Here is a 26,560-nt window from a genome sequence, read left to right on the forward strand (position 1 = left end):
TCCCTCTCCTTTCTCTTTTCCCCTCCATCTAAGTAACTGTAAGGAATTTCCCGACATCTAGGGTATTTTTCAACCCCCCATAACTCAAAAACTATGAATTTGCGACGCATTTCATGGATACCACCGCATTGCCCGCAGTCTCAATGGCCCCCTAGCCAATTTTGGTTGCGAGGGGTGAGTATGGGCAAACGCTAGAATAATACCTTATATTCTTCCTCTCCTCCCATTCATGAGCTTCCCGTACATTCCTTTCTATGTCCATCCCTCCCCCCTCCGACTCTCCTGTTGCCTCTCATCCGCTGACACACTTCTCTCTCTTTCACCTTCTCTCCCCTTCCCATCCCCTCTCTGCTCCCCTCCCTCCCCTCACAAAGCCTTTCCGCTCCCTCACAACAAGCAATTATCGCACTTTGGATAATCTTCATTGGGTGCGACACTGCCACTGCGCAAAGCTATTCCTGTGTGTGTGTGTGTGTGTGTGTGTGTGTGTGTGTGTGTGTGTGTGTGTGTGTGTGTGTGTGTGTGTGTGTCTGGATATTACTTGCATTTAACGACTTAACTACCTAACTACTTACAATAACAAGCAAATAAGACGGAACAAGAGAGAGTTTTGGGGGTAATGTTGTCATTCTCGCTGCGCTATTACGAAGGAAAGTGTTGGGGCCATTAACGAAGAGAAAGACCCATTTACTGTAGGGTTCTATCGTGGTCTCTCTCTCTCTCTCTCTCTCTCTCTCTCTCTCTCTCTCTCTCTCTCTCTCTCTCTCTCTCTCTCTCTCTCTCTCTCTCTCTCTCTCTCTTTCTGATTATTATTTGCGCAGTTCGTCAGTTTTTTATCTATTTTCTTCCTTGTCATCTATATCATTCTTTTTCCTTGCAGCCATTTCCTCCATTCTATTATTTCTCGTTTTCATGCTTTTTTGTTGTTTTCTGTAATGTTATGTATTCTGTCTTCAAATCCTAGTGTCATATGCTAGTCAGGCGTCATGTAGTGGTTTATATTTCCTATTTATTTTGGTCTTGTATTATTATTTATGTCTGTACTTACCCACAATACCCGATATCACTTCTATTTGGCTATGGTTCCATTTTGGTTTATGTCGCCTCCTCTCTGTCGTGAACTCACCTTATTTACCTACAATCAGACTCCATCTTTTTCGCTTCACATATTTTTTTCATTTAATTATTTTTCATCCTATTCTTGAAATCACAATAATATTCATTTTCCCTTTCACTTCATTCACTATCATATATAAAAGCCATTTTTCGCCCGTTTTATTCCTAAACTTGTATTTTTCTAACTTTTTGCCTTGTCAGATTGCCGAAACTATGTGTGTTCTGCCCTGACAGGCGAGTGAACAGAACACTTGCTTTATTTCCTTTGTCTTAAATCCTTTTTTTCTTTATATCCTTACTTCACTTCTTTACAGCCTTACCTCACTTATTTTTGCAGCTTTACTTAACGCATTCTCCTTTAAACTCGTACTTCATCCTCATGTAAACTCCTATCTCACTTATTCTAGTTACATTCTTCCCTCACTTATTATCCGTGACAACGTTTCACACACTCCTATCCACCCAACAAACATTTTTAATCAGTCTACCCAACCAACCCACGTTCTCTTCTCCGTCAGGTGGGCGAGCAAGTGAACAACGTGCTGCCCAAAGTGCCGCTGGGTCTGCAGGAGGCTGTCGTTCGTCTGGTGAGCCGCGATCCCCGCCAGCGACCCACCTCACAGCTCGTGGCGCTCATCAAGTACTTCAGGTGAGCGGGGAAACACGTGAAGGGAGGCTCTGAGGGTCGAGGTGTGATGGGTGTGCACTGAGGGAGGAAGGTGAGAGAAAGGGACTGTTAGGGAATGCGTTAGGGATGTGGGTGATGGAAGGTATTTCAGAAGGTGGTGGAAGACTAACCCGTCCGCTGCGATTGTCTTCATTGGTAGCCTGGTAACATATCGTCCCATCTGTTTCTTTGCCTCTGTGGTGGATAGTGGTTTCCCACGTGGTATTGGCGTGCTGGATAACCCCTCCCAATATGCAGGACTTTACATTTTTCTTCATTGAATTGTAGCAGCCACTTTTTGTTCCACTCCTGTAGCTTGGTGAGGTCTTCTGGTAGGAAATCCGCAGTTAAGGGGCTACAGGGAGAGAAAGGAGGCTATAGGGAAAGGGTTGGTGAAGGGGGGGTATAAGGGGTGTAATCAGAGGAAAGGTAGGAAAGGGGTAAGGATTCAGAAGGGACTATAAATGGCGTCTGGCTGTAGGAACGTGAAATTAGGTAAATGAAGATTTGGGTGAGGGGAGGTATAATGCAAGGTGTAATTAGAAGGCAGGTAGGAATATGGTCACAATGAAGGTAGCTTTGAATGGAGTCCGACTGTAGGAGTGTGAGATTAGGTGAATGAAGATGTGGGTGAGGATATAGTATAGTTGGAGGATGAATAGGAAGACGGTGGGAGTAGGGATGTGATAGGCATGGATTAGTCTGAATATAGTGATGGTGAGGGTAGGGAGATGAAGAGGGTATAAGAGGGAGAGAATAACCCCTTGACTGATGATTTCCTACCAGAAGACATCACCAAGCTACAGGAATGGAACAAAAAGTGGCTGCTACAATTCAATGAAGAAAAATGTAAAGTCCTGCACCTTGGGAGGGGATATCCAACACACCAATACCACATGGGAAACACTCCACTATCCACCACGAGACAGAGAAAGACCTGGAACTATATTTGATGCCAGGCTACCAGTGAAGGCGAAATCCGTGCCAATCGCAGCGGACGGGTTAAGGAGATAGTATATAGGTAGAGATGAGGGTAGTATGCTGAAGAAGGTATAAGAGTAAGAGGGGGCTGACAGGGGGTATACGTAGTGATTTTCCTAGAGTTAAAAAGGAGAGAAAAGGAACTGACAAGGAATATAGATAGCAGCGAGGGATAGGTAATGAAGGAGGTTTAGATAGTAGAGAGGGACTGACAGGGAATATGGGCAGTAGTAGAGGCTGGGTTAGTGTGGGAGGATCAAAGAGAAGGAAGGCCATAGGTAAGGGGATATGGGTTGGAGGAGAGTAGGGTTAATGGGTTAAGGGAGAGGACTATATCGTGGGTGTGTAGGTATGATAGGTAACAGGGCGGACAGCAGGTGGTCTGGATGAAGGTGACTGGCTAATGAGGAGGAGATTGACGAGATGAAAGGAGGGATGGAGGAAAGAGAGGGCTGGAGGAAGGTGACGATACAGAACGGAAAAGTGATGATGAAGGAAAAGGAGAAAGGTGAATAAATGGGTGAATAAATGAATGAATGAAGAGGAAACTGATACTGTCCTTTTATGCTTCACGGTGCCGCATAAAAGTGTAAAAAAAATAATAAAATCTGAATACAAAAAAAAAAGTTCAGAAATGAATAAGCTTTTACCGTACGTCAGATCTTAAAATAGAACACTAAGCAGGGTATGTATAGATGGAAGGTGATGGCGAAGGTTATATTGGTGATGGTGGGGCAGGACAGGCTGGTAGTGACGGAGGTGATAAGATAGGATAGATATGTGATTATAAATGAAATATCTGAAGACGTGGAGATGAGGGGGGCAGGTTGATGGTGATGATAACGGGAGATGAAGGAATTGGTCTGGTTATATATTTTTCCCATTCTCATATATAAATTTTTCTCATTATTTTAGTTTCAGTTTCCGAGTGTTGTCATTCCCCAAGCGGTTTTATTTTAACAAGAATTTGGTTAGTTTTATTGAGTTAGCGGCAAGAATTTGGTTAGTTTTATTGTGTTAGCGGCAAGAATGTGGTTAGTTTTGTTGAGTTACCGGCAAGAATTTGGTTAGTTTTATTGAGTTAGCGGCAAGAATGTGGTTAGTTTTATTGAGTTAGCGACAAGAATTTGGATAGTTTTATTGAGTTAGCGGCAAGAATTTGGTAAGTTTTGTTGAGTTAGCGGCAAAAATTTGGTTAGTTTTATTGAGTTAGCGGCAAGAATTTGGTTAGTTTTGTTGAGTTAGCGGCAAGAATTTGGTTAGTTTTGTTGAGTTACCGGCAAGAATTTGGTTAGTTTTGTTGAGTTACCGGCAAGAATTTGGTTAGTTTTATTGAGTTAGCGGCAAGAATTTGGTTAGTTTTATTGAGTTAGCGGCAAGAATTTGGTTAGTTTTATTGAGTTAGCGGCAAGAATTTGGTTAGTTTTATTGAGTTAGCGGCAAGAATTTGGTTAGTTTTATTGAGTTAGCGGCAAGAATTTGGTTAGTTTTATTGAGTTAGCGGCAAGAATTTGGTTAGTTTTATTGAGTTAGCGCCAAGAATTTGGTTAGTTTTATTGAGTTAGCGCCAAGAATTTGGTTAGTTTTATTGAGTTAGCGCCAAGAATTTGGTTAGTTTTATTGAGTTAGCGCCAAGAATTTGGTTAGTTTTATTGAGTTAGCGGCAAGAATTTGGTTAGTTTTATTGAGTTAGCGCCAAGAATTTGGTTAGTTTTATTGAGTTAGCGCCAAGAATTTGGTTAGTTTTATTGAGTTAGCGGCAAGAATTTGGTTAGTTTTATTGAGTTAGCGCCAAGAATTTGGTTAGTTTTATTGAGTTAGCGGCAAGAATTTGGTTAGTTTTGTTGAGTTACCGACAAGAATTTGGTTAGTTTTTTTTACGTCTACGCCTATAGCGCCAGTAGGCTTGCTTGAGGGGCCTGGATGGTAGTCGGCCCCAGCAAGTATTGGCGCAGGCAGGTGTTTATAGTGGCGCCATCTTCTCATATACACAACCAAACTATCAAACAACCAAACAACAGGTAAACAGTGGTAAATAACAGTGGTAAAGGCAGCGAAAAGTAGCTTATGAATCACACGAAGCAGTACATTCACAATCACAAACAATTTCACTCACAAAGAAAAGGCATAAAATATCGAGAGAGCGTAATACCACACACACACACACACACACACACACACACACACACACACACACACACACACACACAAATAACTGGAAATGCTTTGGTGCGAAATAGATCTCCGTAAATGGAAATGTAATTCATCTCTTTTTTACCTCCAGCTATAGAGAAGTAATAACGGAGTAGCATTTTTAAAGAGGGACGGATAATTGAAAATAGTAATGGAACGTGATTTTTATTACTTTTGAGAATGGGTATGGTAAATGGCTGCACACTGCCTTCAAAAGCTAGCAGCGAATAGAGTGAACAATGACCTTTGGAAAGTTACGAACAAATGCTGACATCCGCCGCTCACACTTCTTCGCAGCGTTGCCAGATTATCGTACACATCACATCGCATTTTCATAGTTTCTGACCGATTATAACTAACAAAAAGAACGAAAACCATCTGTATTTAACCGTTTTAACGATAACTTTAATTTTCTATCGTTATGTGTGTGCTTACGACAATCTTGGACTCTAAAAAATGGTAAATGCAGTGTTCAGAGTACGACAATTTGGCAACGCTGCTTCCTCGTATCTATCGTCGACGCTGGCAAAATGTGGAGACCAGAACAAATGCCCCGATACGTTTCGCAGCGAGTGTAAATTTCACCATAAAAATAACGGGGGAGAGTTACACATTTTTCGAGTAGGAAATAATGACACTGGTGCTGAAAGGAAAGATGTAGTGCTGCTGAATGGAAGAATTAAAAGCGATTGGATGCATTAATATTGGTTTCAAATTGAACTACGTTAATGTTTTGACAATGAAGAATACTCTGACCTTAATAGAAATCGTTTTCCTACCTAATGGAGCAACAAAAGGCATTAGTCTCCTTGCAGAGCGTTATGAATGTTTTGTTTTGGAATGGAATGGTTTGGAAGGTGAAGACATCCAAGTTGCCTACACTGTTATCGATGAGCAGTGAAATAGTGTGATTTGCATTATTGAACGCTGCTGTAATTGTAGATATTAAAGTTTTGGTAATAAATGGAATGATTGAACTATAGAAAGACAATGTAATTAAAAAAATACAATTAGCACTGAATAATGATACATATTTGCAATGAAACTAATTAATATCTACACTTAATAATACATTAGAGCAATAGAAAGGCATCGCATACATATTTAGTCGCGCTAATTACAAGCAGGCACTAATTACAGGCAATGGAAACAATCATAATAGAGGGAAACACTGTAATAAAAACGAACAATGGCATTCTTATGGACGTATAAATTAGATGTCAATGGTAAGTTTTGGCATTCGAATTGGGCTCCGAAAAGTGAGACGGTTATTTGTCAGTCTAAATGAGCTCTGAGCATTGGGAGGAAGAAATGACCATCTTGAGGCCCCTGTCACACGAGCGGTTTTTGCCGCTCCGGCACGTGCCGCACGGTTTAGCTTTACATTGCTAAGGGTGCATTCACACGAGGCCGCTCCGGCAGCCGCACCCTGCCGTACTGCCAGCAAGACCGCAACGGCGGAAATGCCGCGCAACGGTTTCGGTGGTCATGTGTTGCTATGGGCGCCTTCACACATCCGGTGCTTGCCGCGTGCGGCGAGGGATAGTTGTCTGTCAGCACTGTGAGGAAGGGCACGCGACCACTTTGTCTGCATCATTGGAAAAGCTGGTATGTACTATATTTTCCATCTAATGAAGTTTCAATTAATGTATATTGAAAATGTGTCTTACATATTAATTTTGTACACCTCCGTACAACAAACATCTGCATTTAAATTTCAGGGTTATGGCTAATTAAAAATTATCACGACACGGAGGTGCCGATCTCCGAGATTGAAAGACGGCCTTGTTTGTGGGATCCCTCAAGAGAGGATTACAAATATGACTGAAGGAGATACCGAAGCGGATGCGGCAGACACCGCACTTGACCGTGGATGTCCAGGTTCCATGCGGCTGCCGTGTGAAAGGGGCCTAAGAGAGAGCTGAGCATGACTGGGAGGGAAAACTACTAATCTGAAAGAGCTCTGAGCATGAGTAAGAGCAATAGCAGTTGATAAAAAAAGAAGTCTAAACATGAGTGAGACTGATGATGGCCAGTGGAAAGGAGTTTTGACCATGGGAGCGAGAACAACCAATGAATGGTAGCCTTCTCTGTAATGCCTCCCAAACTTGATTTACTGCGGTGTTTTCGTGTTCCTGAAGGTTACGCTTGTTGAGAGGTTGTGGCGCTTATTGTCGGATGTGTGTTAACCAAATGTTCCTGACTAATTTCAGCAGCTTCTGTTTTTACTTTCAGGGTTTTCACAATTATTTCAAAACATCCTAGTAAGGTTCCGATGTGCACAAGATTTCGTAGGATACACCAGCTCGTGGAATTCGAGTTAATGTTATGCGCGTGATACTGGAATTCGTGGTGTTGGATCCCAACTCGCAAGGCTTGGCTCCTCATTGAGTTACATTCTTTTTGGCGGTGGGTTGTGGTTTATGAGACCTGCGAGCAGCCTTATGTACTGGCTCATACTTGATCCGGCCAATGTATCAGGACGCCTCTCCTCCCGAAATTGACCTATATTTCGGCCACTCCTCTAACTCTTTATAGGAGCAGTGAGTAGCGGGCTTTTTTTTCACACTTGTTATTTTTTTTTTATGCCCTTGAACTGACTCCATTGCTGTAAAAAAAAAAATGTGATGTGACTATGCTGATTTCAATATCTAATTCAATTATTTGGACTATGAGTCATTGATGATATATATACATAACTCATGGAGGAACATATTCGCGATTTTAAACCCTGACTGCGATATATTTTCATTTAATCTCGGCAGTATTGCTTTTCATTCGCTTTTTGAGCATTTTTCATAAAGACTTCTCGGATGCTACAATCTGATCTCCCTCTTTTGGGGGATCATAACTATTATTTGGTGCCAGTTAGTTAAGGTATTGCAAAGTGAAAGTCATAATGAAGAACGTGACATTTTTATCTATGTTAGTCTGGGACCCCAAACCCCACAAGCCAGTAGGTCTGTGGTCTACTCCGCTCCGCCCTACATGAAGTGGTCAAAACCTTCTTCCACTTCGCCACACGCGTCCCATCCCTCCCTCGTGTTTGAAAAATTGAGAACCGGAAAAGAACGAAAAAGAAATGAAGGGTTGTAGGACCAGTTGGTGGAGGAGGACAGGCAGGGAGCTGGAAAATAAGGAAATTGAGAGGAGAAGCTTAAGGCTCAGTGGGAAGGGATAGCAAAGAGGGGATGGAAAATAATGGGTGCATGCATGAAGGAATGTAGAGAGAGATGGAGGGATGGCAATAGTGGGAAGAGGAAGCGGGAATAGGAAGAGAAAGTGAATATGACAATGAAGATGAAGCGTTTAAGATCAGGAAGACAGTTGGGAGTCGAGGGATTTCAAGAAGGGAAAGCGAAAAACTGGAAAAGGAAGAGAAAGTGGATAATCATGGAGGTAAAATGTTTAGGTAAGAAGTTAGTGAGGATGAAGAGATGTAAAAAAAAGTTGAAAAATAGGAAGAAATGGAGGTTGAGAAAGGGCAAAGGAGGAATGTTTAATGAGAAAGTGGAATTGAAAGGGGGAGAATTAAGGAAAGCAATGTGAAGGAAGAGTAAGGAAGAAAAATAAGCAGGGAGGGAAGAGGGGAGTGGAGAAAAGGATAAATGAGCAGAATTTGATTGGGAAAATTGAGATGAATGGATAAATGTTTAAAGGTAGACTAAGGAAGAAAAATAAGAAGCAGGGAGGAAAGAGGGGAGTGGAGAAAAGGATAACTGAGTATAATTTGATATGTAAAATAGAGATGAATGGATAAATGTTAAAAGGGAGTTGGGGGTGCACAGGGATGCGAATGAGTAAAAGAAAATAATAGGAAGAGGACGAATTAGTAAAAGAGGGATAGAGGGAGAGGGCCAGAAGGGAATAAAAGAGAGGAAGAGTGAAGAGATGAAATTAGATAGTTGAGGAACAGACGAATGAATAGAGGGTCAGGAAATGGAAAAGAGGGATGAAATGGAGAAGGGAGCAGATAGTTAAACGAGGATGATTTGTGAAAGGAAATTACTGGAGATTATTTACCATATTTAAAAAAAGTGTTGTTGATATTCGTGTCTGGAGAGAGGTTTATTTTTCTTCCAGCATCGATATCATATGAAAATAAAAGCCAATTCATGCACCAGGGAAGAGGTGATTAGATAGAGGGGAATATACCGTTATTTCCATATGTATTTCCTCTCTGTTGGGTGTTTTCAGTTTTCTCCCTCCCTCATCAGTAAAATCCGAGACTATTTCAATCTACCAGGCAAGAGGTATATGTATTAAGGGGAAGTGAGGGTTATTTCCACATATATCCAGGGGGCTTCGTGGTGCAGTGGTTAACACACTCGGCTCACAACCGATTCCGATTTCGATTCCCGGGCGGAGTGGAAAAATTTGGGCTGCTTTTCCGATACCCTACGCCCCTGTCCACCCAGCAGTGAATGGGTACCAGGTATTAATAGGGGGGCTGTGTTTCGTCTCCTGGGATCTGTTCCCTCCTCCTATAATTTCTTCCCCTTCTGTCTCTCTCCGGCATATGACCACAGATGTTGCGCCGACTAAACGAAACTTTCCAACTTTCCACATATATCCCCTATGTTTATGAGTGCAGTGGTTTCTTTCCTTCAGCCTTAATGAAATACGCGGATAAACACTACTTAATTTTCTAGGGACGAGTGGTGTTCTGCATATACTTGTGGTTATAATATATACACAGAACGTTAATTCAAACACACCAGCAAACATTATAAACAAGGAATATAATACAGACTCAATCCTTCAACGTTACCGGAATACATTGGACGAGGGAAGAGCATCTAATTTAGTTTGTATCATCATTTTCATCATCATCATCAGCCGTCACTCGTCCACCCCATGATAAAGCCTCCTCCCAACTTTCCTTCTCCACCCGTATCTGTCTGATGCTAGAGGTCTATCCCCTGTAACTTGGATGCCACTGAAAACACAACGGACATGATCACTCACCCTTCCCTCGATAACTGCACACTCATAAAATAATTCCTGCCATACATCGTGAATAAATACGAAAACTGACGCAAACATAAGCCATTTACAGGTCAGGGCTAGGCGTGAACAGGTGAGGGTAGGGTGAATTCTCAAGTTTTCGCTCATTTTCTTTTCTGTCGTTCCTAGTGTGGCCCCAGAGAGTTTTGGGGCGAGTGTATCCTCACGTATATATATTGATTCACTTATCTGTGTCTTCTAATATCTGTGAACCTGACAGGGGAGGAGGGCGAGGACAAAACAGTGCTATATGCGATGCGTGTCCAGAGAGATTGGAAAGGGGAGCGCCGAGGTGTGGAGGTGGGTGAGAGGGAAAGAGGAAGAGGAGAGGGAGATGAGAGTGAGGGAGAGGGAGAGTGTGTTAGGTGAGGGGAGTCGAGAGGATAAAACGGGGAACGTGTCGATGGTAAGTGGTTGAACGTAATAAATGAAAAAGGGGAAGGGAAAGGTAAAAACGAAAGGTATTAAGTGGAGGAAAATGATATGAAAAAAAAATGAGATTACTGAATTTTTGAAGGATGAAAGTGAAAAACATGGGACTAATTAGTGTGGGTCTGTCTGCCGGTGTCTGTGTGAATGTCTGTCTGTCTCGCTATCAGGTAATGCTGCAGGGACCTCCTCGCAAATGACGGCATGAACGTATAGAAATGCAAATCACGTGGGAGTTGAGGGATGCAATATCAGCATTTTATATATGGTGGTAAAAGAGTGTGTGGCTCAATATATGGAAGGTAATTAGTGTGCAGGAGTGTGTGGGTGTGAGCTTTTTTTTTGTAGATATATGGATATTCTTTTGAGAGCATGACATGAAGTTATCAGCAAGTATATGTACTGTTAACACTATATAAAAACCGCTATATTTGTAGTGGAAAAAATATGAACTCGTGAGGATTATTATTTTCATTACTGTTATTATTCTGTATTTATTATTATTACTAAAGGTGGATGAATACGTGAGGCAATGGTGTGTGGTGCATGTCCCACCTATTCTAGATATTTATTTACAAGTGTTAGTTTTTTTTTTATGATGAAGCGAGAGAGAAATAGAAAAAAAATCAGGAGTGTGCTGCGCGTGGACTCTGCCGCCAAGGTCCCTGAATGTATATATATGTTGTGGGGTTCCGGCGTCACGCATTAATTTGTGGGAGTAGGAAGAGGGAAACAGAAAAGGCAAGTAGGTACACACGTGAATCTGGAATATATTGTGTGTTCCGCGTTGCCACAGCCGCTGGATTTAAATATGTTGTTGGCTCAGAGTTCATTTATTAATTTCTGGGAATAAGAGAAAAGGGAGCTAGGGAGAAATAGAAAACAAGTATGCATATTGATAGTGTGTTGTGTGAAGCTGTATATATGATGTGTGTTTCAGAGTGTCTTCATATATATTCGCTAGATTTATATATTTTCTTCGTTTAGACTTCATGTATTTTGAGTTGGAGCAAGAGAGGATTAGAAAAAAAAGTAAAGTATTCTAGTGGTTTGTATGAGGTTGTGTATATTATGATGTGAGTCTTGATGTTTCGCTGGATTTATATATATATTTTGGTTCAGAGTTGATGCATTAGTTTGTGGGAGCAAGAGAAAATATAATAAGGAAAGTATTCGAATCAATAGTGTGTTGTATGAAGCTGTGTATATGTTGTGTGTTTCGAAGCGTCTTAATAGTTTTTTATTGCCATATTGTGTTGGTTCAGGTTGCATGTGTTATTTCATGGCAGCAAGAGAGAAACATCAAAATTAAAATATTCTAGTCAATAGTGCGTTGTATGAATTTGTATATATGTTGTCTGTCTCGTAGTAGTTACATTTTAGTTTTGTTTTCCTCTCGACAACACTTTCGTACCGCGGCGGAAATAAGAAACACGGAGGAGGAGAAAAGTGGCTACATTCGCGAGACAAGGACGTGGAGTGTAAAGCATCCACCGAAGCCGCTCAATTTATACATGGCGAGGGGCGGAGGGAACGGCTGGGCCCGAGCTGGTGCGGGAAAGGCGGCGGCGCGGCCCACGATAATTGAATGTTCTCGCTTTACATACCCAGCTGATGCACTCATCTTTCCTCTGGTGGGGCGGCGGGGTAATGTGAGGCGAGCAGGGGGATAAGACACTTTCGCTTCTCACATCAGCTATTTCTAAAGGTCAAAGAGGGGGTCAGTCGGGTTCTAATGAATGTTTCTTCAGGTTCATGGTACAGAAGAAGGGTCAAACTACCACCAGGGTCATAAAACTACTTCTATAAATACCCACAACTCCTACGAAAGCCTTGTCAAATATGTGTTCTTGGACGGTGAAATGTTTTATAATACGATCCTTAGTTTTGCGGGAGAAGGTCACCTGGAGAGTCTTGAGGGGAATTTTGTTGAGTATGTTAGTTTAGATAGTAGGCAAGGTGTTATGAGGCTAAACTGAGGTATTGGTTTTGAAGGGAAGGTCATCTGGAGAGTCTTAAGGGGCTATTACACTGTGCATATCTTCCGTGGATCTTCAGTCAAACCACGATTTCCGCTAACGTAGTTCTCAATTGTTTGTTGTTATTGCTGATGATGAAGATGGTGAGTAATACCGTCGTCCTTCAGTGAAATCTACCGTAGCTTTGGAAGATCGTGGACACGTCAGAAAATCACGCAAGTATGAGAACCACGCCATCGGAAATCGTGGTTTGACTGAAGATCCACGGAAAATTTGTCCAGTGTAATAGTCCCTTAAGGGTAAGTTTCGTTGAGTGTGTAAGTGAAGTTAAGTAGTATCTATAGGTGACAGACGAGATGTTATAAGACCAAATGGGAGAATAGGTTTTGGAAGGGAGCGTCATTGGGAGAATTTTAAGATGAGGAATTGGTTTTCAAGGGAAGGTCATCTGGAGAGTCTTAGGGTACGTTTTGTTGAGTGTGTAAGTTGAGTAGTATCTATAGGTGACAGACAAAATGTTATAAGGCCAAATGGGAGAATAGGGAAGGTAATAGGGAGAGTCTTAAGATGAGTTTTGTTGAGTGTGTAAGAGGATGAATATTATCTAGATGACAGGCAAGATGTTATGAGGCCAAATGGTAGGCTTAGTTTTAGTGGAGGTCGCCAGGAGAGTCCCAGCGTTCGTTTTGTTGTCATAAACATTTTTTTTTACAACAAAGGAGACAGCTCAAGGGCACAAAAAAAGTAAACAATAATAAAAAAAAAGCCCGCTACTCGCTGCTCCTAATAATGAACGTCAGTTTTAACTAATAAGAACAAACTGACCTGAAACGCTTGTGCTGAAAAATAAGATGAGATAAAATATTCATGAGGAAACCATTACAGACTAGTGATGCTCTTTTGTTGGACTGGGATGAGGAGAAGCAGCTTGCAGAGTCCCTTAAGACCATTTCAACTTTCGTGTTCGCATATACATCGACTGGTTGAAATACAGGCACTTCAGGAGCGTGCTGTGTTGCGGTGATGATTGGCATTAGGGCGAACAGTAAGTAGCATCACATCAGATCACTGGAACGCTAAGAGCCAGAACGGAGGGAAACAGGTAATGGGGTCCGAGTACGTTAAGTTCATAAGTAGCGGGGGTGCCAGATGTGTGTGTGTGTGGGTGTGATACTTGTTATTATTTGACGAACAGAATAACAACGCGGAGGGAAGAAGTTTAAGTAATGAGTCATTGTTTATCATATAGAACGCTTCAATATACCACTGTTTATTCATTTACTTAGACTACGTAGTAAGACTGTTTTCTTATTTAGTCCTCTGAATTATATAGGCCGCCATCTGACCTCTTGTCTTTTGAATTCACAAGCATGTTAGATAGCAAAAAAAGTAGAGGGTAAAAAGCTTAAAGACTAATTGTTTAATATTTCGAACCCCTTTCAATAAACAGATTTTCTTAGTCACGTATGAAGCAAGATTGTTTTTCATATTTCTCTGTTGTATATAGCCCTCCACCTGCCCTCTTTACTGTACACTGATAAGCATGAAATACTGAACAATGGGTGAAGGGTATGGGAGGGTATTGAAAGGAACATGAAGTACAGAAAGAATGGAAAAAAGTATGATAGCTGGGGAAGGGTGAAAGTGTAGATGGTGTATATAAATGATGAAAATAGTATGAAAGATTTGGAAAGGTAGAAAGGTAAATGATACACGGAAAGAATGGAAAAGGTGTAGAAGGGAAGATGATGCATGCACGGAAGACAAAGAACACGAGTAACACTGTTTTGAGCTTCTGAGTCATACTTAACACACTCAGAGGGCAGTGAAGACCAGGGAGAGAAGCGATGGGGTGGCGGCGTACTGCGTGGAGGCAAAAACAGGTGTGTCAGTGGGTACAAGAGGCGCAGGTAGAGTGAGTCATTAGTAGCCCCATCAACGGAGGGGAAAAGTAGATGAGGTGAAAGAGGCTTAGTTAATGGAGTGTCGCCGCCGTTGTTGTTGTTCTTCTTAACGCCGCTTTCACAGTCATTTTGTTTGGTTTGAATGTTACCAATGGAGGCGATCGACGCTATAGTATTTCCATGTAAAACTGGCCGATGGGTAGTGGCGGGTGCGGGGTTAGCATAGCCCCGCACCTTACCACACACTCTCAACACCTCTCGCTTCCTCTGCAGCCGCCACTACCCCATAGACCAGTTTCACGTGAAATACTATAGCGTCGATCGCCGCCATTGGTAACGATCAAAACAAGCAAAGTGAGTGTGAAAGCGGCCCTATTCACTTTTACTCTTCATTGTTGTTGTTTATTGGTGTTTTCTTGGGTTAGGTTCTTGTTGATGTGGTTTCATATAACTTGATCGGCTTGTTTTGGTTAATGTGTTTTTTTGACGCTTTCTTGTTCCCATTCTTGTTCTTTTTGTTGATTTTCTTACTAAACGTTTTCCTTCGGTTTGGTAATTGCTGTTTTCGCTTTCCCCTTCGTGGGTTAGGTTCTTATTGCTGTGGTTTCATATGACTTGATCGGCTTGTTTTGGTTAATGTTTTTTTTACGTTTTCTTGTTCTCATTCTTGTTCTTTTTGTTCTTCTTCTTGCTAAACGTTTTCCTTCGGTTTGGTAATTGGTGTTTTTCCTTTCTCCTCCTTGTTTTTGTTTTTATTTTTTGTTCCTCTTCTTCCACGACTTATTCCTTCTATTCTCCCTCTCGTTTCGTTCTCCTTCCTCTTCTGATTATACTTGTTATCGTCTGTGAGAGCAAAACAATAGAGAGCTTTACCGATACACAGTGACCCCATACCCTATATCCTCCCATCTACTTTTCTATCTATCTATCTATTTATCAGGCAGTCAGTATCTGTATAGCAATCTTTCTATCTGTATCAGAAAAATGAGAAGTGACTGAATAAAAGTAGAATCCAAAAAAATAATCTCCAGGTTCCATTTCCTTCTCAATTTAGGATTTTTGTGTTTTTTCTTTTGTTTTATTAATTTATACTTTTCTTTCCTGTCTTTTTTTCTCACATTTTTAGCTTTGCCTTGTTTCCTCTGTCTTGTTTTTGTTTGTCTCTCTCTCTCTCTCTCTCTCTCTCTCTCTCTCTCTCTCTCTCTCTCTCTCTCTCTCTCTCTCTCTCTCTCTCTCCACCTGTATTGAAATGGAGTTATGATATTTTTTTCTGCTTCGTCTGCAATAATTCAGATTTGATTTACTTTGCTCATTCAATTTGGCTTTGCGTTCGGCGGTGTTATGACCCTTTAAAAAAATAAACTAAAAGAAGAAGCGAGGAAATGGAAAATACGAGGAACCGTCCCCTTTTTTCACCCCCTCCCTCCTTCCGTCCATCCTTCCTCTCCTCTCCTCCTCTTCCTCACTTCCTTCCCTCCCTCCTTCCTCTCTTTTTTTTCCATATTTTTGCGTACTACTTTTTCTTATACGCTTTATAATTCTTTTAGAGAGAGAGAGAGAGAGAGAGAGAGAGAGAGAGAGAGAGAGAGAGAGAGAGAGAGAGAGAGAGAGAGAGAGAGAGAGAGAGAGAGAGAGAGAGAGAGAGAGAGAGAGAGAGACGCAGCATCACCCCACCTCTCTAATCTCATAGCAACACCTCATGGCGCTCTTCCTCATCAACATCGATCCTGCGGTCATTATACTCACCTCTGCACTGCCGGGGGTCTTGTGAGGCTGGGGGAGGGCTGGCCAAGGGAGGAAGGGGTTGGGCCTGCTCCTTACGGGCGGCTGGGCGGGGAGATAAGGCTGTTGCCGTGCCCGTGAGCCGTCCTAGCCCCGCTGGGAACACGGTGCGGGTCTCGACGCCAAGGAGGAGGGAAGGAAAAGGAAATTGATGGCCCGGCTGGCAAGTTATTGTCGAAAGTTTGGACCCGGGGCGCTGGACTGGCTGGTGGTTGGTTGTTCTGCCGCCGCCTGCTTGAGGGGTTGGAGGTGAGGGCTGTGAGGGCTTGAAGGTCGAGGGTCATTGTTAAGTCTGGGAGTATGATGGGTTGAGGAGAGGATGTATTAACCTTGTTTGGGCAGCAGGAAGACAGGCTGAAGCGTCTAAGAGGAGTGAATTTCCTTGAAGGTTGAGGTTCATTGTGGAGTGTGGGAGTATGAAGACTTGAGAAGAGGGTGTGACAGCCTCGCTCGTTCAACAGGAAGACAGGCTAAGATAGGAACGTCTAAAAAGTTTGAATATGAGAGGAGTGAAAGTCGAGGGTATTTTTTATCTGGTGGTTGGAACGTGTCTGGTCAAAGGGAAGATGATGGACCAACTGACTCGTCTTATAGAGGCTGATGCTTTGGGCTTGCTCGCAGAGGACTAAGCTGTGAGGTTAAGGATTGTTTGAAAGTCTGATGGCTGGATGGGTGGATATGAAGGTAGTCTGTCTGAACGGAAGATAAGTAAGTCTCACGGAGCACGCCTAAAGGGCCTCTGAAGGACCGGCTAGTGAAGATTGAGGGTCGTTTGCAAGTCCGGCTGTTGGGTGAGTGTTGTGTGCATGAATGGGGCATGGACATGTATGGTAAGGGGGAAGATAATAGAGTCAGGTCGGATTCTGAAGATTATTGGCCGCTGCCTGCCCTTTGAGAGTGAGTGGAGGCCGAGGGTCGTTTGTGAATCTGAAGTTTGTTGATTGGAGGAGGTACATAGAGCAAGTCCAGTAGGAAGATGGAGAACCCGTTAGGGCGTCTTGAGTGAGGGATTGCCGCTGCTCGGTGAAGGACTGTGCTGCTAGAGGAGCGAAAGATTAAAGAGTTAAGGGGCTAAAAATGCGTGAGCGTGAGTGATTCCGGCCTGTGAGAAGATATCAGACTTATGGACGTGATAAGGTGGCTGCTGATTATCCGCTGTTGGAGTGAAAGTCTAGGGTTGTGTGCAAGTATAGGAGTGAGTTAATATTCTGATCCGTAAGAAGATAACGGACTAAAAGAGGGACGGCTTAAGGGGTATTGACTGTTGCTTACTAAAGGACTGTACAGTACCCTCTCGAGTTTCGCGCTATCCGAGTTTCGCGATCCTCGAGTTTAGCGCTATATCTTCGGAATGAAGCAAGCGCGAAACTCGAGAGGGTACTGTGCTTTGAAGGAAATGAAGGCTATGAGTTGCTTACGAGTCAGAGAGTTTGAGACTTGTGCATAAAGTTTGTTTGGCCAAGGAGGAAGATAATGACTCACGAGGGAGTCTTAAGGCAAGAGTTGGAGCTTATGTCTGGTATGCGCTGAACTTTGAAGGGGAGTAAAGGTTGATAGTCAGTGTTTGATCCGATGCTTTAATGGTTTGAGGAGTAACTGTTTTAATCAAAAAGTCCAGTTTGAAAATGAAAGACTCCGTGCTGGAAATTTAGTCATTTGAATAAAGGAAAAAAAATACTACAGATATGAATTCAGTTTTATTACAAACCGTAGTAAAAAAGTATGCGCCAGAATTAACTATCGGTTCTCGCATAGCGGTAGATAGGAATGCAGATTAGGCCAAATAAAAGCCGATGCACACCACGAATCCAACATGAAGTTCCATTGTTAAAAGTTGGAAACGTGGCAGCGAATAAATGTCTGCCGCATTTTGATTGTAAAACTTTTCCGCTAATAATACTGAATTAAAAGTGAAATATTTTACGTCGTCTCGTTAATCCGTCTGTTAAAAGCTTAAATATCTTATAAAAAAAGGCTTACTGCGTATTACCATTGCAATAGTTTTATGCCAGAGCTAAGTATGAAATAATTTACGTCGTACTGACTGAAATGAAGTGTTCAATGACTTTTGCTGTAGATATTCCACTCAGCTTTATTTTTTTATTCTGCTCTGATAAAAGAATAAATGATTACTGAAGGCTTGGCTGGAAAGAGCGTTACCATTATGCCGAGAGCTGGTATGGGAGCGGCGTTCATGAGAAGAGAAAGATTAAAGTTTATTTCTGTATTTTTTCCAGTTATCAAAATCGTAATACTGTGCTTTTGTTGTTGTTGTTGTTATTGCTCTGTGTCCCTCTCTTTCGTATCCGTTTTTATTCTCATTAATTTATCTTGTGTTTTATTACTCATCTACCATCTTTATTATCTTCACTGTTCTCCTGTGCCTCTGTTTTATGTTGTTTTATGGTTATATGTTTTACGAAAGTGACATCTGCAGAAGGAACGGTGGGGGAGGAATGTGTATAGGAAGGATTATTAAGGAAGGAAGAGGACAGGGAAAGGAGCGTTAGAAAAGGTGAAAAGGGAAAAGAAGACCGAGGTAAATGCTTCAGACCTAGAGTGCTCCTGCTTATATCGTTGGTTTTTACACCAAGTCGTTTAGTTTATCACCCGCGAGTTATGCCAGACAGTGATGTGCTAAAGGAGAATGAAGGAAATAGAAAGTGACAAAGAATATGCTCAGGCTACAAAGAGGCGGTGGATGAAGGTGGCAAAGTCTTTGGTTCGTATCATAAGACATTTCGCCCTCTAAGAACACATATTTGACAAGGCTTTCGTAGGAGTTGTGGGCATTTCCAGTAGTAGTTTTATGACCCTGGTGGTAGTTTGACCCTTCTTCTGTACCCTGAGGTGGCAAAGTCTTTGGGTCGTATCATAAGACATTTCGGCCCCTAAGAACACATATTTGACAAGGCTTTCGTAGGAGTTGTGGGCATTTCCAGTAGTAGTTTTATGACCCTGGTGGTAGTTTGACCCTTCTTCTGGTCTTTGTTCGTATCATAACACATTCGGGCCCCTAACAACACATATTGAAGGCTTTCGTAGGGTTGTGGGCATTTCAGTTGAGGAAGGCAGTCTTTGGGTCGTATCATAAGACATTTCGCCCCCTAAGAACACATATTTGACAAGGCTTTCGTAGGAGCTGTGGGCATTTCCAGTAGTAGTTTTATAACCCTGGTGGTAGTTTGACCCTTCTTCTGTACCCTGAGGAGGCAAAGTCTTTGGGTCGTATCATAAGACATTTCGCCCTCTAAGAACACCTATTTGACTAGGCTTTCGTAGGAGCTGTGGGCATTTCCAGTAGTAGTTTTATGACCCTGGTGGTAGTTTAACCCTTCCTCTGTACCCTGAGCCTAAAAAAACACTCGTTAGAACCTGATTGATATCCCCCTTTGACCTTCAGAAATAGCTGATGTGAGAAGGGAGAGTGTCTTTTAATACCAGCCTTTATCTTTTATCACAGACGCGTTACGCACAACAGGTATTCACTCACCCATTAAGAGAAGAATACAGTTTGATGGCCATTACCTTCCCTCCGTTACACTCTCCTCTCCTTTGTTTTACTTCCCACCTTTCATAAGATACGGCTATTTCCCACGGGTAAGGGCAGGCTATTTTGAACTAATATCGCATATGATTTATCTTTCGTCTTTTTCTGTGTGATATATTTTACAGGTACGTGCATGAACTGATTTCTGTGACTCGTGAAAATGTTCCTCACTATTAAGCTAACGAGAATATTACTTGATGCCATTTTTTCAATAGAAGATAAAGGAAAATCTGTATTGAGGGGCACCTGTCTGAGTTAGAGGATTTAATGCCGTGGTTATGATCAGGATAAAGAGAAACAGTGCGGAAGGGGAGGTGCCTGTGTGAGTTTCCCGTCTTAATACAGTTATTTTTATTAGGTATATATTTACGGCACGATGATCAAAACTATTAAAGAAAATGTTGAAAAGTAGAGACATACACTTCCAAGGAGAAAATAAAATGTATATTAAGATGAAAAAAAGTGCGATATTAAGACAAAAAATAGCATTGATGGGGAAAAAAAGTATACAAATAACCACACTTACCACCACCACCACCGCCACCACCATCACCCTTCATTAAAGCGCATGATCAAGGACGTCATTTCCATAGTAATGAATTTTCGGGATCCTTCCCATAACTCGGTGTTCACAGATGAAAGAAACCACCGGCCGCCTAATTAGTCTTTGCCGCGCCGCCCTCCGCGCCCCGTAAAACACAACACCTGACGAGGAAAAGTTGCGCGCTTCGTTAGTCTGACAAACCTCGTATACCTCGACTCCATCCCTTGCTGTCCTGTGTAACCCCCACCACCGGCTCCCTAACCAACGGCACCCCCACATCCTCACACACACACACACACACACACACACACACACACACACACACACACACACACACACACACACACACACACACAGGTCGATATCTCCGCTAATAACGCCAAACAAACATTTACCAACACAACATACACGTCCTCTGTAACCTTCCTCCCCTTATCTTCCCTTCTTCTCCCTCTTTCTCCATTCTGAGTCTTCCTTCAACCCTTTCTTTCTCCTTCCACGTATTTCCCAGTTGTCCTCCAATTTTTCGTGTCTTCTTTCTCTTCCTTTCAACTGTATTTTTTTCCTTTTTGCTTATTCTTTCACCTACTTATTCATTTAACTTGCACCCCCCGGTTTCATTTTACTTCGTTTTTGCCTTCCTTTTCCAGCGAACAGTTTCTCCATTAAGTTGTTTTTCTCTTCTTCCGTCTACGCTATTTTTTTTTCCACCACCTGTTTGGTTTATTTTCCTTAATTCAGTTACTTCATCTTCCGTCTCGTCTCTTCCTCCACTTATCGGATTATCTGCCTTTTAACTCTTTTTATCTTCTTTTTATCTTCCACTCTTTTTATTTTGACACCAAGTAGTTTCTCTTCATTCATTCTTGTTCACTTCTATCACCTTGTATCTCGCCTAGACTTAAATTTTCATCCACATCTGTTTTCTTTCAGCCCACAAACCTCTTTTTCTTACTTTAACTATTGTCTCCTCTTTTACCTAGTTCGTTCTAAACTGTTTTTTCTCAATCATCCATAGTTTTTTTATTTGCGTCTTTCTTCCCTCTGTAATAAAAAAACCTCTTCCTTCTCCCTTCTGTCTCCTTTCATCATTTACAAGTCCTTACCATTTGTTCGTTAGCCTGTCTCCTACATTTTCATTTCCTTTACCATTTCCTTCCCTATTCCTCATCATTCTTCAGTTACGTTCACCTTCCTTACTACTTTTCCTCTCCTTTTCTTCATTTTGTTTCCATTATTTTTCTTTCCTCTTCTATTAACCTCACTTTTCCCTCCGTTCCTATCACCTGCCCTATTCTTCATTCTTCACTTCTTCCCACTATCTTTCTCAAATCGGCAAAACCAGCCAACCTCTCTCTCCTCCATGGCCACATTTCCTTCACTCGTGTCTCATTCCATCATCTTTATCGCCTCTCCTCCTCGTCTCTCGCCACAATGGGAAGGAAAGGTGTCCCAAAAGGTGGCTACGAAACAATCTTGCTGTCCGTCAGAAAGCAGCAAGATAGAAAGGGTTGAGAGCTGTATTGTGTTTGATCATTTTGGGCGTGAACTTGAGGTAATTTCAGACCCGTTGAAGCTGTTTTGGATTATAAGGAAAACCCAGAAGCGAACAAAGAACATAATTGCAGTTGTCAATCACCCTTTACTTCAACTAACATTGCATTTATATATTCAGACATAGAATATTAGAAACAAAGACAGACAGACAGATAAACACAGACAGACAGACAGACAGACAGAGACACAGACACAGGCAGACAGACAGACACACAGACAAATAGACACAGACATGCAGGCAGACACAGACACAGAGACATAAGCACCAACAGACATACAATGAAATACAGACACAGATAAACAGACGCAGGAGGCGGTGCAGTGTGACCGGGCCTGTACTACCGCATAAGCCGTTTAAGCTGCAGGCGTGGGCGTCAGTCTTGAGGATTAGTCGCCTTGCCGTCACCCTCAGGCTTAGCGGGGCGGGGCGGGGCATTGAGGGGAAGGGAGAAGGAGAGGGGGAGATGAGAGAGGAGGAGCACAGAGAAGAGAGAGGAGAGAATGGGGAAGAAGAGAGGCGAGAGCATAGGGAAAAGGAGAGAGAAGAGAATGGGGAGGAAGAGAGGGGAAGGGCCTGAGGGAGAAGAGAGGAGACTACACGGAGAGAGGGGAGAGGAAGGGAGAGAGAGGAGAGGGAATAACACGGAGGGGAGCGGTAGAGAGAGGTAGAGAAAGGTAGAGAAAAGGTAGAGAAATGGTAGAGAAATGATAGAGAAATGGTAGAGAAATGGTAGAGAGAAATGGAGAGAGAAATGGAGAGAGAAATGGAGAGAGAAATGGAGAGAGAGAGAGAGAGAGAGAGAGAGAGAGAGAGAGAGAGAGAGAGAGAGACGCCCTACTTACACCATTATTGACACGTCTATAATTGCCAACGTAATCTTACTTGTAATTCGAATTGTAACTTTGTGCTTACTGTTTCTCTTCGTGGTCTTAATTATATCGGTTGTAATTATGTTTGTAATTAGTGTTGTGGACCAATAATTAAAGTTTTAATTAGTGCGAACATCTGTTGTGTATGTTTTGTGGGTGTATTATTTTTTTGGGGGAAAGATCCTTAATAGTGGTGGTGATGGTGGTGGTGATGAAAATGGTGATATGGTGATGAAAATGAGTACTGGTGGTGGTGAATACTGATTGTTTGAGTTATAAATAGAGAGAGAGAGAGCGAGAAATATGGTGATGAAATAATGGCGATGATGGTGTTAACGAACTCTTTGCCACAACCTCTACTGCTGGCTTTCGTATCCTGCCTTTAATGCCATCACCACCATCACCATCACCACCTCCTACACTTCCTTTACCATCATTTCCATATGAACCAGCACCAACTCCACCGCTTCCACCACCTCCTTTTTTTTATATATTTTTATTCCATGTATTTTTTCTGTCGTTTCCTATCTCTTTTTTTCCTCCTCCTCCTCCTCCTCCTTCTTTTCCTCCTCCCTCCCGGCACATTCATCGCCACCGTCACTCACCATGGGCGGCAATCAACCTCCATGCGTATTCAACACTACCAGCGCTACGCTTCCGCTCCCAAACCGCCGGCAACATTCTACTCCAGGAAACTTTCGTATATATCACTTTATTAAACTACTATCTATGTTCACGTGTTTGTCACCGTAGAGGTTTTAATATTTCCAAACATTACCATCAATGGCGATAACTATATAGATAATAGTTACAGGAAGAAGACAAAAAAAAAACATTCTTAATTATATTTTTTTATATAAAACTTGTAACCATAGTCTGTTACATATTTTACGTATTCATTTCTTTATATTCATAATTATCTATTTTCCTTGAATATGGTATGATTTTTCACTGATGATTAGCTGTGCGTAATAAATCACATATTAGGAAGTGTAAATTTTAATCCAGAAATTAGGTCTGATACATGTTTTTTTTTTGTTGTTGTTAAAATATTCTGCATTTGAACGCGAATGGTGCTGTGAAGCTACGGTTGTTGAGTCTCAGGTTTTCCTAATCTTCCCTACCTGCTACACTTTCATCATTCACTCCTGCTTTCCCACTCAGCTGTGCACTCTTTACACCACATATTAATTGCTCATGCATTTTTTTTTTCATTCGTTCCTCGAACTCATCGGGGAAAATGTGTCAGATTTAACTTCGTCCTCTCCTCTATTCATAACTCATTCACCGACAATCATACTTTCACTTACTCGCTCGCTCTTTACAAAACGTTAGCGTTGGTCAGCTCACATTTACATTAGCTTACTAAGAAACTCTACGGTTACGGTGCGTCACATTTCACTAATCTTACCCCAGCTGTTCACTGATTCTCAAACACTGAGTCATTCACTTACTCCTTACACCGGACACAGACGCAAAAACATATACAAACACAGTCACACACATGCACACAACGCAAACACAAGCAGATACATTTCGAAGATTCAGAAACGCAGAGAAAACCACACTTACAGCTCTGACACACCCACACGGCTTCACCTCTCTTCCAGGAACAAAGGAGACGAACTGAGAACATAAACAGAACGGAAACAAGACTAAATAGTAACGCTTGTCTTCACTATATAGTTAAAACAATCACCAAGTTCGAAAGTGAAGGAGTGCGCAAGAAATAGCTTTAAAGTTAATACAGCACTGGGAAAACGTTATTGTAATTAGATTTTGTTTAGTCCCAAAGCTGTTCTTATGCAGCTCACGTCATGGAGGTGGCAACAGGTGGCTCGTTTCTCTATTTCCTAGAACTCTCTCTCTCTCTCTCTCTCTCTCTCTCTCTCTCTCTCTCTCTCTCCAAATGTTGTATAATGGTATTTACACACACACACACACACACACACACACACACACACACACACACACACACACACACACACACAAACACACATGCACACGGAAGCAGACTGCAATATCACGCATCAAACGCACTCAGATCGTCTCTCGCTCTCTCTCTCTCTCTCGCGCTCTGCGGTACAACGGTGCGGGTAGAATACTTGTCCTCTCCTCGTTGCTCAAAGGGAAGGAGAGAGAGAGAGAGAGAGAGAGAGAGAGAGAGAGAGAGAGAGAGAGAGAGAGAGAGAGAGAGAGAGAGAGAGAGAGAGAGAGAGAGAGAGAAGCACCCATGAACCTGCCTCCTCATCTGTAATTAAGTCTTTTTCGCCTGTAAGTAACGGGTATTTCCAGCCTGTTCCTGCTCCCAGCCTCCTCGTGTAATTAAATGTGTGTGTGTGTGTGTGTGTGTGTGTGTGTGTGTGTGTGTGTGTGTGTGTGTGTGTGTGTGTGTGTGTGTGTCTGTCTAGAAATTGCGAGTCTTTGTTTATTCCTGTAAATTCGCTTCTCTAACTGTGCATAATTTACTTTCAATTTGTATATATAAAGCGCCTCTGCCTTTTGAACAGTTACCCCATTACAATGTTATATAATTTTAGTTTACCCTTGGGCACCTCCCCTTGTAATATCCCCTTGTGATTTCTCCTTTTAATTTCCCCGTCTGTAGTGTTTCAGTGTGTTTCAATCAACCAGAAATTCTTATACTAACTTTTACTTGGTGTCGGAAAGGTTTTAGAGACTTTCATATCTTGCCAGTGTTTCAGATCAGCTTCTGTGTTTTCTGTGTAATTTCTGCTTGTAATTCACTTTTGTAGTTTTCCAGTATATTTCAATCAACCAAAAATTCTTATACATACTAACTTTTACTGTGTGTTGAAAAGGCTTAAGAGAATTTACATATCTTACTTGCGTTCCAGCTCTCTGTGGGTGTTAGTTTGTGCAAGAAAAAATATCCAGCGTATTTTATGGGAAGCAGCGGTGGTGGTATGCTGGTGGGAGGAATACATTCACGTGGCATTTCGGGTGTATTCTCCCGGGGAAAGTCTTTGTGTTTCGCTGGATGGCACGAGAACACGCCAGACTTTCTTGATTTTCGGTGCGTTTGCGTGGGCTGAAGGCGAAACAGCACACCTCGCATCTTTTCATTAGCACGAAGGAGCTGCTGCCTTCTCTGTGTGGGCGATATCTTTATATACTTGTTATTTGGATTGCTAGGGAGCACTTCCTCTTTTTTTTCCTTTATGTGTGTTGGAGTTACTTTAAGGTTATGTTTTCCTCAACTTTTCGTGTGTCTGTCTCCGTTAAAGGTTGGCATCTCGTTATTCATATTCGCCGTGGTCACATTTCTCTTTCGTGGTCTTTGCAGTGATGGTTATCTTGCTTGGGTGGATCTATTTATGTGACGTTTGGATCGCAGAAGGACACGCGAGGCCTTCTTCATGTCTATGCTGGCTGGGGGCAGAAAAAAGTATACGTTACATCTATAAATTAACATTGGAAGAACCACGGTCATATTGTTTTAGGGAGATTCTTGTGAGTGTCTGTTGTCTGGGATTCTAGTGGACAGGTCAGATCTCCCTAAAATCTACGTGTGTCTACATTGACCTCAGGCAGAAAGAAATAAAATTGTATCCAATAAGAGAACAGTCCACTAAGATTGAAAAGAAACGAAGAAAAAAGAACTATAATATACCTCCACACAAAATGAAATGGCACCTGTCAAAGTCTCATAACAAGGTTTCTTTTAAGTTTTAATTAACTCGTGTATGTTTTCCACTCCGCAGTGACCCGGTGGTCCACGCGTTGCAGTTCCTCGACGTCATCAACATGAAGGACCCGACGCAGAAAACTCACTTCTACCGCACAACGCTGATGGAGACGATGCCGGTCATCCCTAAGGTAAGTGCGTGACCTGCCTTTCCAGGGGAGTGTGTGTGCGTGTGTGTGTGTGTTCCGCCTGTGTGCCTCCTTCTACCCTCAAGGTGTTTCGTTTTGCACCTCTTTCCATGGTAAAGGTCCGTTGCGTCCATTGTGCGCGCC

The 26,560-nt window shown here is 42.2% G+C and overlaps 1 protein-coding gene across 1 annotated transcript in view; it reads left to right on the plus strand.

Annotated features, from left to right (window-relative positions):
• LOC126986543 (SCY1-like protein 2) overlaps positions 1-26,560 on the plus strand; it is a 306,279-nt gene that overhangs the window by 169,434 nt on the left and 110,285 nt on the right. The window contains exons 7-8 of the mRNA XM_050842810.1: positions 1,635-1,765; positions 26,305-26,419. Coding sequence (XP_050698767.1) covers positions 1,635-1,765; positions 26,305-26,419 — 246 coding nt within the window. The remainder of the gene's footprint in view (positions 1-1,634; positions 1,766-26,304; positions 26,420-26,560) is intronic.

This window comes from Eriocheir sinensis, chromosome 62, assembly GCF_024679095.1.
Source record: "Eriocheir sinensis breed Jianghai 21 chromosome 62, ASM2467909v1, whole genome shotgun sequence".
NCBI lineage: Eukaryota > Metazoa > Arthropoda > Malacostraca > Decapoda > Varunidae > Eriocheir > Eriocheir sinensis.